The following is a 12,794-nucleotide window of genomic DNA, read 5'->3' on the forward strand; positions in this document are numbered from 1 at the left end:
GAAACACTTTATATTTAAACATTATACTCACAAATGTATCAACAATAGAAACAAAGCTATTGTGATTTAAGAATGAGGCAAGAAGAACCTAAAATGAAGATAACAGCAATAAAAAAATGGAGTAGGATGGGATATAATAGACATAAATAAAAAAACTAAAAAAGTAAAATTAAACATTTTAGATGACATCCTAGGTCTGTTATCATTCTCTAACAAGTGTAAAATTTTGTGGAAAATTGCATATGCAAGCAGAGGACAGAATTACAAATGATGAGGTATTTTTAATCCTTTTATACATGTGTTCCAGTTTCGTAATGCCCATAACAATAGAACATAATAAAATTTTTATGCTGTTCAAATTCTTGTTCCTTGAATTTTTCTAGGGAACATATATGAATTTCATGCAAAATTTCAAAAAATTGCAAGGTTTGGCATAAATGGGTTAAAAATGGTGTTGGGCTTTAGGTATGTTTACTCTAAGAGTAAGCTCCAATTCAGATGCCCATGCCAGGTGAGTCAAGTAAATGAGAAAAAAATGACAGGTAGGAGACACTAGGAAGTTGAGGAAACCATGGCCCAGGTACTTTGCAAGGTCCCACTCAGCTCAAGAGGGCCGTTGCCAGGTGGAAATGAAGGCCCAATGTTGTCAGAGTTTATCACATTTTTGTTATACTTGTAATTAATTCAACTTTTAAAAAACACTTTAAGCTCTTCAGAAATCTGTAAGAAAATACCATCAAAAGTCATCAAAAGTATATTCCAAATGGATCTCACATTATCTAGCAATGCCTAGAAATGTCGACCTGGAGCCTTAAGTAGGAAGACAAAATGAAGTGTGCAATGTGCAGGGATGACAGTGCTTGGGAGGCATTGATTGTTCGGTGTAAGAGAATAGGAAGAAAACCCACAGGTCTGAGCTCCGTGGGATGCCAAACTTAGGGGTTGGGAGGAGGGAAAGGAGGCAGCAAAATAAAAAGATGAGGTCTTCTATTGATAAAGGGGGAATAGATGTAACTCCCAAATCTGCTAGATATTGAAAACATGAGTTTGTGTTCTCGAAAATTAAAAAAAAAAAGAATTCTAGGAACAATGGAGGTTAAGAGTAGGAAAAATTTATTGAGAGAAAGATAGCTTCTGTCTAAGAGAGATAGAAGGGAAACCAGAAAGTAGATTATACAGCAAAGCCATGAGGTGAGGCGGGTACAAGGTGGGACAAAACTATAAAACCTAATGGAAAATTACAAGGTGGGCATGAGGTGGGACAAAACCATGACCAACCAATAAGATTACAAGTATAGCACCCAGGTAATATTGATTAAATGGGGATCAAATGGGAAAACAAGTCACATCCAAGGAATTTCCCCATTTAGAATATCAACCACTGCTATTCATCTCTAGGGGAAATATTACCTCTTTTCTTTTCTACACTGCTAACCAGTGAATGTGCCTCAGCTGTCCTCCATGTTGGCTGCTTGAGGGCTGGCTGTAACTGCCTACAAAATATCTAATTAAATTACCTATCTACAATACTATGACATAGGAGCAAATTATGAGAGCAAAAATAAAGTCATAGATGCTAACATAGAAAATGTCAATAAGAAAAGTATTAAGAGTATCAAGTTTTAAACACAGGTCAATATTTGAAAAGGAGATATAAGCGTTTAAATAATGAAATATAAATTCCCTGTTTCTCCCTAAGGCAGATCCTATCTTTAAAAGAAAATACGCTACTGCAAGGGATGGCCCTTGGCAACCTTTCATATTTTTCTATCTCTCATAGCTGCTGGGACAGGACTTAGCTGTAGGTGAGTAGAAAAATCATCTAAGATCATAAGGTAAAATACACTGCAGTATTCCAAGACCTTTCAGCTCCTATTAATGTATTTATTTCATATTTTTACCTTACTGTATTGCTTAGCTACCTCCAGTTTCTACATTCATTACCTTTGCCAACCAAATCTTATAACCTCTTCTCAATTGGCAAAAATAAGAGAAATGCAGATTTTTAGCTTTCTTCAGAACATCTGGTGTTCATCAAGCTGTTTTGTTTTGTCTTGTGCCCTAGATTGGCTCCTACTTTGGCAGTGTTTTAACAACAACTGACATTGATAATGATGCTAACACTGACATCCTTCTTGTCGGAGCTCCTATGTACATGGGAACAGAGAAAGAAGAACAAGGAAAAGTATATGTGTATACTCTGAATCAGGTAATGGTAACTGAATTTGGTAGAAATCCAGGAAAAATTTTTTCTGTCTATTCAGTATTAAATAGTGCAGTTCTAATTTTTCCCTCATTTTGGAAAAGAAAGCAAAGAACTGTTCAGGGCTCATCCATGCCACTGAATCCTCAGTTTCAAACGGAACATTTAGAATTCTAACAATGTAGTTCTAGCCCTTAGATATTTTCTACTTGGAAATGTAAAGTATGTTTATACCAGAACATATAGGATAAAGAAGACAAATCCCCCCCAACACTAAAACACCCATCCTGGAACCATTCATGAGCTCTGGCCTGGAAGTGGGTAATATTAACAGTTACAATGGGCTGGCTGGTACAGAAGTGATTTCAAAGCAAAGACATCAGATACTTCCAAGGAACCACTATGGTCTTTGGAATACTTTACTGGGCTGGAGTGAAATTCTGTTTTCCATTCCTGACAATAGATATCATTTGTAGGTGAAATCTTGATTTCTTCATTATGAAGTTATGTTGCTATTTACTGCAAGACCAGTGTTTATTTATTTAGCTTTTTTTAAACTCTTAGATTTTCTCCAGTATTATTTTAACTCATCAATTGTGTCTCTTTTTTCCTATCATATTTTATTTCTTCCTATAAACTTTTTTTGGGTCTTATTCTGGTCCCTTGTTTGTCCCCCTCCACACTTTCTAGTACTTTCATCCTTGCTGGATTGCTGTCTTCCTCTCCCCACTGTAGGCAACTTTAGAGAAAGTTTGCTTTTTGAGCAAACTAAACTTTCTCTTGGTCTTATAAGGGAGGCTTATCAAAGACCCAGAGTATTGGGTAAATAAAGGAGAATAACATGAATTGAGGACTTAGAGGGGTTCTTTTAGCATAATTGAATATCTAATTAGCATCATGTTTTTAATCTTCAATATAAAACCTAACTTCTAAGATTCTCAGTATATATTTTCTTGGTGCTGCTACAATCTATTCTTTGGGATCTTTACTTTGTTCTCAGGCTCACTTTTGAAAAATGTTTACAAACATTACTATTGATGCACCAATATTTTTTAATAGCACTGATTTATCATGTATTTTAAAAATTGACTCTGTTCTAGTAGTGATAGAATCCCATAAGTATATGTTTATCTTCCTTCCAGACAAAGTTTGAATATCAAATGAGCCTGGAACCAATTAAGCAGACTTGCTGCTCATCTCTGAAGCATAATTCATGCACAAAAGAAAACAAAAATGAGCCATGCGGGGCTCGTTTTGGAACAGCTATTGCTGCGGTAAAAGACCTCAATCTTGATGGATTTAATGACATCGTGATAGGTGCTCCCCTGGAAGATGATCACGCGGGAGCTGTATACATTTATCATGGCAGTGGCAAAACTATAAGGAAAGAGTATGCACAAGTAAGAAGTTAAACCTACAGATTTTTGCTTGTCAGTGCTAAGTGGATTCCGTGCCTGTTATTCCTGTCTTATTTCATGAGTTATTTAATTTGTGACTCTATGGGGAAACTACACTTAATCCTCTCCTCAGTGTTCTTTATAGAGAATAACTTTGTATTTTATGCTTTTTCCTGGTTTCTTTTTTATTGTTATTTACCCTTAAATACTGCATTATTTCTCTTATATGAGAAATCCAAAATATAAATAAAGAGCAAAGTAAGAGATAGGTAATAGCAAATAGGAAGATTGATATTTGCAAAAGGGAAGAGGACCAAGAAATTGGAGGAGGAGGGGAAGGGATTGAAAAAAAATTAAAATGTGTTACACGTACCAACTCTCCATGGGGAGTATAATCATTATATTTTGCAAACATGTACTAACAAAAAATTAAAACTAAAAAAATATATATCTCCAGAGAGGTAAAAAAAAAAAAAGCAAAACAAAAAGAACACTTTGTAACAACGCTACTCAACATCTGTAGTGTGTTTCATCCTAAAGAGTGCATATTCTTTTCTGCATAAGAGAAGAATTATATGATTTAGACAATAAAAGAGATGAGAGTATTGTTTTTATAATCGATGCCCAAGCTGTTGTAATAAAATTGCATTAAATTTATACTTATGAAGTAAATTGGTATATTTTCATCAAATGAATTTTGGCTTCTCACAGTTTATAATTTTCTCAATCCTTCCTGGAAAATTTTTGAAAAATTAAGCTTAACCTACAGGGGATTTCTGTTGTTCTTGTTTTAAATTTGTTGTCAGTTAACAGCTCTCATCTATAAATTTAATTTCTTCATACATGTGAAAAATATTAAATAATCATTTAATGCAGTATAAAAAACATGAGAGTTTAAGCTTCTAATGCAGTCGTCTGCTTTTATGTAATCATACCATAGTTAGGCATTGAACAACTGCTTATGAATTAAATAGAACTGAACACTTTCAAGTTTATATACTATGAAAAGAAATCAAAACATTAATATTTCTTTTTCAATTTGAGCGGTCTCTGGGTTCTATAGTCAACAGAGTTTTCAGAACCTATTCCTCTATTATGAAGTTGTGTTTAATTTTACATAAAGTCATAACAACATTAATAGTGAACAAAATAAAGGGCTCAGTTCAGCAACATTTCTATATCATAAATGATTTGTTTCTATTAAAAAAATCTTCATGTGTCAGGTTGAGCAGTGTATGCCTGTAATCTCAACTACTCAGGAGGCCAAGAAAGGGTCAAGGAGCAAGATTATGTCACAAAATAAAATTTTAAAAAGTGTTTGGGCTATAGCTCATTGACAGAGTACTTGTCTAGTATGCATGAGGCTCTGGGTTTAATCCCTCATATTAAAAAACATCTTCATTGCATTATATACTTAACTAAATTTGGGCAATATTAACCATTGGAGCACGTGGGACCAAGAAACACAAGAAGAGGTTTTCTTTGTTGGGTTTCACCATTTTACTTCTTCAGTTTTAATTCTGCAAATATAATGGAATGGTATTTGAAGTAAAAAAAATGAATATTTTAATCATTTAATGGAGTAGATTTTCATAAAAATTATTGTGTGCAATAGCGATAAATTAAGGTACAGTTTGAAAGAAACATAACAAAATAGAATATTAGGTTTAGATTTGTTTAGTTAAGGGGAAAATGCTTTCCCAAGGAATAAGTAAGGAGGCGCTTACTCATTTTTATGAGAACCAGAGATGCTGCCCATATGCAGAATGATCCAGAATCAACTTCTTTAGGACCTCCTGATTTGTTTGCTGAAAAAATATAAACTACTTACCAGTGAAATACACAAGTTCAAGCATAAAAAAGTTTCTATTTGGTTTGCCTCGAGTTTTTATTTTTATTTTTTTAAGTAGAAATCAGGAAGATGAGAAGACCCTCAGTTTAGGAAGGGTCTTTCAGTCCTATCTCCTGCCATCAGATTCTATTTAAATAGCATCACCTTTCATTAATACTAAGTCAAGAAGTACAGGGATGGGGATTTAGCTCAGTGGCACCACACCTGCTTCACAAGCGCAAGTTCCTGAGTTTGATCCCCGGTACCAAAAAACAAAAACAAAGCAACAACAACAAAAAGAAGTGCAGATAATGAACATATCATATATGGTAGTGTGCACAGATCAGCCTTCAAGAACTTCATATTCCCTTGTACCTTCCCTACACTGTGGATACGAGTGAATATAATTTTTGATAGACAGTAAAAAAGATTGTATAATTGGAAAATATATTTGTTTCTTTTGGGGGGGGGCGGGTATTGGGCATCGAACTCAGGACCTGGCATTTGCGAGGCAGGCGGCAGAACCACTGAGCTAAATCCCTGGCCCAGGAAAATATACTTAATACAATGTGTTATTCATAACCAGCAACAAAATTTAATAAGCCCCAATTTGACCCCTAGAATAATCCACTCCTCTCCTTGCTTATATGATATATTTCCAAGTTTTCCAATACCTTTAAATATCTCTGTGTAACAAGAGTGAAAAGGAACTAGAAAGTAGAGCCAGTTGCTCATAGTGTTTCTCTTGAGGATTAGACAAGATGACATTATATATTTTTCCTATTTTTTTCTAATGTCAGTAACCTATAAATGAATTTGTCTGTACAATAAAAAGAACAGTGTGCTTTGGAAACACCTGAGTATTTCCTCTTGTTTGCACATGGAATACCTCTTGATTCCCACAATAACTTTAAATTTTTTATTAACCAATCTATTCTTGAGTTTATTTGAAACTGCTTTGACCAGAGTCCTCTGACATGAAACTCTCTTTCACAGCGTATTCCATCAGGTGGGGATGGCAAGACACTGAAATTTTTTGGCCAGTCTATCCATGGAGAAATGGATTTAAATGATGATGGTCTGACTGATGTGACAATTGGGGGCCTTGGTGGTGCAGCCCTTTTCTGGTACGTAATTTATAACATTTGGTACATTTTTTTTTTTTTTTTTTGGTACCAGGGATCAAACTTGGGTCCTTGCGCTTGCGAGGCAAACACCGGAATCACTGAGCTAAATCCCCGGCCCTTGGTACATATTTTATAATCTACCCCTATTTCACAGATAATTCCAGATCTCAGCATTTGACTGGAACTCATGCCATACCAAAGGTCTATTTCTTTTTCATGCTCCATTAAATAGATCTGAGTTAGTCACTTGAGTTAGGCTTAATTGTTAACTTGATTGGCTTGGGAGCAGTGCAGGGGATTAGAAGGGCACTCTTCTAGGTGTGTCTGTATGAGTCCTGAGGGCATGATCCTGGGGTCTGTATCTGGTCTCTTGATTTCTCTTTGCTGCTGTTCTGTTCTGTTTCTTGGCTGCATGAACTAAGTATCTTTACTATGTCACACCTTGCCACCATGTTGTTTCTTCTTGGGAGCTAGCTAATCATAAACTCAATCCTTTGCAACTCTGAGCCAAAATAAGCCATTTCCTTCTTTATGTTGTGGCCTCTGGGTATTTGGTCCTGGCAAGAGGAAAGCTGACTAACACAGGGAAGGTGGAGGAGCGGACAAAATTTTTTTTTTTTTTTAATTTTGGTATCGGGGATCGAACTTGGGTCCTTGCACTTGTGCAGCAGGCAGCGAAACCACTGAGCTAAATCCCTGGCCCAACAAACTTTTCTTAAAAGAAGTGTATAATCAAGAAAGAATCTCAAATTTTGAATTCTGTACAAGTTTTTTGGGATAATTGACTCTTCTTTAGTTTACCTGATTCACAGAAACAGAAATAGTTCCTGCCATAGCCCAGGCTTTGTTAACAGCAGAAAGAAGCAAACCAGGATAATGGAACAAAAAGATTAAGTGTTGCAGTGCTAAAGCAGGTACTGAGTGGATACAAAGGGAAAGCAAACAGCAGAGATGATCAAAGGTGTCCAGAAGCAGAAAGCAAGAGCCTTGTCTCCTGGACTAGACCAAACCATAGCCACATCGAGATCCAATCAGAACAGCCAGGGTGTGTGAGGTAGACAGTGGCCAAGCAGTCTCATGGATGGAGAATCCATGTACTAAACATAAAACTAGGCACGTTCATCCATTGCTGATGAAAGGGTAAACTGGCTGAAACTCAGAAAATATTTGCCAGTAAGTATTACAACATCTTTAAATACTCATGCTTAACAAAGAATTTACTTCCTAAAACAATTTAAAGATATAATCTGGAAATGTGTTTAAAGATGTATTATCTTTACAGCAATCATAGCACTATGTTAATAACCATTTTTTAAGAAAAAGAAATAAGGCTAAATATCCACTGAGAGAGAAGTGAATACATAAATCATATGTACATGCTGGTATAGTAGACTGCCATCAAAAATAAAGTACTCAGAAAAATATAAATATTGGAAAACTGTTTGCTATAATTTCAAAAATATGCATGTATACATATTTATATGTGTATATATATAGTACCAGTACATGTGTGTATATACATGTGTTGCTGTTCTTCTGCAGAGTTAGAACACTTAGGGTACTAAATGTTGCTGCTAATTATTGCTGAGTGATAAAATTAAAAGTGATAGAATTATAAGTTACTTGAATTTTCTTTATACATTTCCATGTTTTGTCATGTTTTATATAAGTAAATTGTTTTAAAAGAAAAAAGAATATCATTTTTCAATTGCAAAAGAATAATTGGAGACATCAGTATTCAGAAGATATCTAGTTATAAGGATCCAGTTCTGTTCCCAAAGCAGAAACCAAGTAAAGATGTCCAACACTTATTCTGACTGCATTCTAAGGCAATGACATCATATTCTACATATTCTTTTTGCCTAAAATCTAACTCTGCCACGATTTTGGAACAGTGGAAATCCTTGGGCTTTAGGATGAAGACTAAGTGCTTTAGGACTAAGATTAAATCCAAGTTTTTCCTTTTTAACAGCTTTTGACCGGTCAGAGTCTCAGTTACTTTAGTTACCTCACATCCAAAATAAAGATAATAATACAATCTTCCTTTAACAATGAGAGTGCTTTCCAAAACCTCCAGTGAATACCTGAAACCTCAGAGGGTAGCAGACTTTATAAGTGTGATGGAAGGGCAGGGGATTTAGCTCAGTGGTGCCACTGCCTGTCTTGCAAGCACAAGGTCCTCAGTTTGATCCCTGGTACAAAAAAAAATTATTTGAGTTAATATATAAGTGTGATGGTGCACAGTCAATGCAATAACTGATGTGGCTACTAAATAAGGAGCAGATAGGATATAGAGTGTGGATACCTTGGACAAAGGGATGCTTCATATCCCAGGTAGGACAGACCAGGAAGCTGCAGGATCACACTAGTCAGACTAGCACACAATTTAAAATGTATGAATTGTTTCTTTCTGGAATTCTCCATTTAATATATATTTAATATATATATTATACCTTTAATGGATATATATTCATATATATCCATTTAATATATATATTTACCATGATTGACCACATATAACTGAAATTGTAGAAAGCAAAACTGTGGATAAGGCCAGTGCATTTCTTCCTATTAAAGGCAATTCAAGAATTAAATGAAATAACACACATGCCTAACATATTGTCTCGAATATTATTCTACTAACTCTTCCCAGAAACAGGGCTGAATCCACAAAGAACAGACAAGTATTATACTCCACATGAAAGCTAACAAGGATACCCCAAGTTTTCTAGGGGTCTCTGGACTCAGTTGGAAACTTAGAAATACCCAAAGTACAGTTTTGGTTCTGAGCTTGCACTTGGGCACTTGTTTGCATCTCTTTTCTATCACAAGCAAAAGTAGAACTTTGGCCTTTGAACCAGATGCTCCAAATGATCTAAAACATCCTGTGTCTCCTCATAACACAGGACATATTCTCTTTTGTATTAAAGAATGGCCCTGAGAGTCCATATTATATACAAAGGAGAATCTTCAATGCGTTCACATTGCATTCTCAGGTGGATGGCATTCATTAAATGTAAAATGTGAGAGTAATCCCCATTGTTTATGTGTTTCTAGGTCCCGAGATGTGGCTGTAGTTAAAATCACCATGAATTTTGAACCCAATAAAGTGAATATTGAAAAGAAAAACTGCCACGTGGAGGGAAGAGAAACAGTGTGCATAAATGCTATAATGTGTTTTGATGTGAAACTGAGGTCTAAAGAAGACTCGATTTATGAAGCTGGTACGCATAATCATTATAGCTAGTTCTTTTGGGCAGAGGATGGTGTATGTGGTCCAGCATGAGACTTAGTAGGATATTGAAGTTCCCCCAGCCATGGTGAACTGCCCATTACACTTGCTCCATAAGCTGTTGAAAACAGTTCTGCTGTACAAAGAATAGATTTCAGAACCCAGCTAATTCTGTAGAAAAAAAATTACATGCTTGTGTGCAGTGACCTCAACATCAGAGTGTTTTCTGGCTCTCTTATTTACTATGAACAATAAGATGCTAAGATATATAGAGGCAGCATTTAGAAATGGGCTCCAAATGAGCCCAATTATCTTTCCTTTGGATTTAAGGAAGCTAAATAAACTTTTCATCACCAAGCATCCTCTCCCTTTTCCTGCCCCCTTCTGGGGAAGACTGGTGTTACAGATGATCTGAACACAGATGCTTAGACATTTCTTTCCATTGAGAAGGTGTTGCCGGTTTTCAGAGTAAGAGTTGTTCATGTGGAGTTCTCAGTTCATCATGTCAACCCCTCATCCCTATGCACTGTGCTTTCTAAGCAGTTTTTAAAAGATGTTTAAATATGTTGACATCAAAGCTATAAAGCCCTTTGGCTGCAGAAGAGTAATTTATTTTGCAAAGAATATAAGGACGAGAAAAAACAATACTTTTTAAGACCAATTTTTCTCTCTGTGTGTATATATGCTCTAAAATAGTCCCCTCACTAGAAGGTAAATGAAATATAGGAATGTAAAATAATGATTTAAGTTTCAGTATGCAGCATTATTTCAGTCTTATTTAATTTTTGTTAACTAGATAATCAAATACAGATTGTAGCCCACATACAAAGTATAGGATTTCACTTGTTTTCCTTATTATGGTATGCTTATTTTATTGAACTTAATAGTGTTTGAACATAATCTAAGATTAATCTCTTTATAAAAAATAAAAATATTATTAATACCTATTTTTGTCTCTATTGAAATATAATCAGTGTTCTAGTATTTCTAAACTAAAACAAATATTTTAAGGGAAAAATCCATTGAACACACACGTAGTCAGTAAATTGATGTGTAAGTGTGCATGCATGAGCTTGTGTGGGTTTATGCATTATAAGTAAGTATAATTAAACATTGGGAGCAAAGTGAACTCAAAACAGTTCCATAAGAGTTCCTCAAGGTTGTCTTTGTGACAGCTGATATTATTGTATTACAGTAATGTAGATATGATGAATAATAGGACCTTTTTATTGATTGATTGCTCAAGAGATTTTTCTACAATGCTAATTTAATGAGTTGGATCATATGAAAAACATTTCTATCACTTTTTCTTTTACTTTTAAAGATATACAGTACCGTGTTACCCTAGATTCCCTAAGACAGATATCACGAAGCTTTTTCTCTGGAACTCAGGAGAGAAGAATTCAAAGAAACATCACAGTTCGAGCATCCAAATGCACTAAGCACTCCTTCTACATGTTGGCAAGTAAATCATATATTATAGCTGCCTTATTCCAAATTAAGGATATAGTATAGACATCTCAAGTCAGTCAAGTTCTTACTGTTCTACTTTAAAGTGAACAATATTAATTTGATATTGTTTGTTCACACTTACCAGAAAATCACAGGTGTGATTTTATTATTTCCAAATATATTTTATAAAAGTATCATTAGTCTTCCCTGTTTGTATCAGAAATTCATGTAATAACTGACGAGAAACCTTCATTTACTCATTTTTTTGATTCATTCACTTATTTATTTAATATGAAAGCATCATTTAAATTCTGTGAGTTTCCTCTGTCAAATGTGTATGACAAGTGATAAACTAACTGTCCCGAGAGAAAATTATTGGGTCATATGCTTTCTGGCTCCATTGAAATATATATCTTGCTCTTTGACTTTAGATTAAAGGAGCAAAATTTTGGTATTTTCTATCATCTCAGGCTTTGTGCTGATTTAGCTTCTTTCTATTTCAGTAAATGAGAGAGGCTTGAAAAGTAAATTATTAATCTCTACAGATGGTGAGTGCTGTGGCTTGTGTCTTGATGTTCCCCTAAAGCCTCATGCAATCAGAGGTGGGGCTTTTTCAGAGGTGACTGAATCTAGTGTGTGTGACCCTGGGATTCATTCATGGAGCAATGCTAGGCTCAAGGGCACTAGGATTAAGGATGTAAGTGCTATCCACCCTAAGTAGCCTGGATAAGATATAAGAGATAGAAAGAGCTGTGATTCTCTGTTGCTTGCTCTTGCCTGCCTGCTTGCTACAGACTATTTCTCCTCTGCTATACCTCTCTGCCATGCCATCCTGCCTTGGAAGCAGCCAACTATGAGCTGAAACCTCTATGAACTCTGAGCTAAATAAACCTTTCTCCCTTTAACATTGAGTGTTGGATATTTTGTCTCAAAAACAGGAAAAATAACTAAGACAGAATTTGGTACCAGGAGTGGGGTCATTTCTGTGACTGTACCTGACCATGTGGTTTAGGAGCCTTTCAAGCTGGCTTGTGGAAAGTGAAAGAGTTAGGAAAGATTTGGAGATGCTAGCCAAAAGAGTAGAGCTGGAATGCCTGAGGCTGTACTTGATGAGAGATTCTGGTCAGACCTCAGACAACAAGAATCCAGATATAAATCCTACAGGTAAAGGGCTCAGGAGGTTTCTGTTGGGAAGAAGGACTGCATTGGCTGTTGAACTCCAGATGATCTGTGTTATGGCTTGGCAGAAAGTTTGTCTGCATTTTTCTGGTGTCCAGAGACTTTGCCTGAAACTGAGATTGAGGGCAGTGGATTAAATAATCTGGCAGAAGAAATTTCAAGACAGTGTAATGTTGAGGCCTGGCATGGCTACTGTTGGGAGCTTTTAGCCGGATTTATGTTGATAGTCAAGAGCAAAGAGCCTAACAGAATGATTTAAAACGCTGTGAGTTTGTCCAGAGAGGAAGCTTCAGTAAAGTTACAGCCTGAAAAAGATGGAACAGAGGAGAAATTGGTCACTGAAAAAGACTAACAAGAAAAAAAACAAGTATTT

At 35.5% G+C, this 12,794-nt stretch overlaps 1 protein-coding gene across 3 annotated transcripts in view; it reads left to right on the plus strand.

Annotated features, from left to right (window-relative positions):
• Itga1 (integrin subunit alpha 1) overlaps positions 1–12,794 on the plus strand; it is a 140,107-nt gene that overhangs the window by 98,661 nt on the left and 28,652 nt on the right. For all 3 annotated transcript variants that reach the window (XM_004848539.3, XM_021261433.2, XM_021261434.2), the window contains 5 exons: positions 2,066–2,209; positions 3,346–3,603; positions 6,428–6,558; positions 9,616–9,782; positions 11,115–11,251. In XM_004848539.3, coding sequence (XP_004848596.1) covers positions 2,066–2,209; positions 3,346–3,603; positions 6,428–6,558; positions 9,616–9,782; positions 11,115–11,251 — 837 coding nt within the window. The remainder of the gene's footprint in view (positions 1–2,065; positions 2,210–3,345; positions 3,604–6,427; positions 6,559–9,615; positions 9,783–11,114; positions 11,252–12,794) is intronic.

This window comes from Heterocephalus glaber, unplaced genomic scaffold (assembly GCF_053883595.1).
Source record: "Heterocephalus glaber isolate CG9 unplaced genomic scaffold, H.glaber_assembly_v1.0 deba00001538, whole genome shotgun sequence".
Taxonomy (NCBI): Eukaryota; Metazoa; Chordata; class Mammalia; order Rodentia; family Bathyergidae; genus Heterocephalus; species Heterocephalus glaber.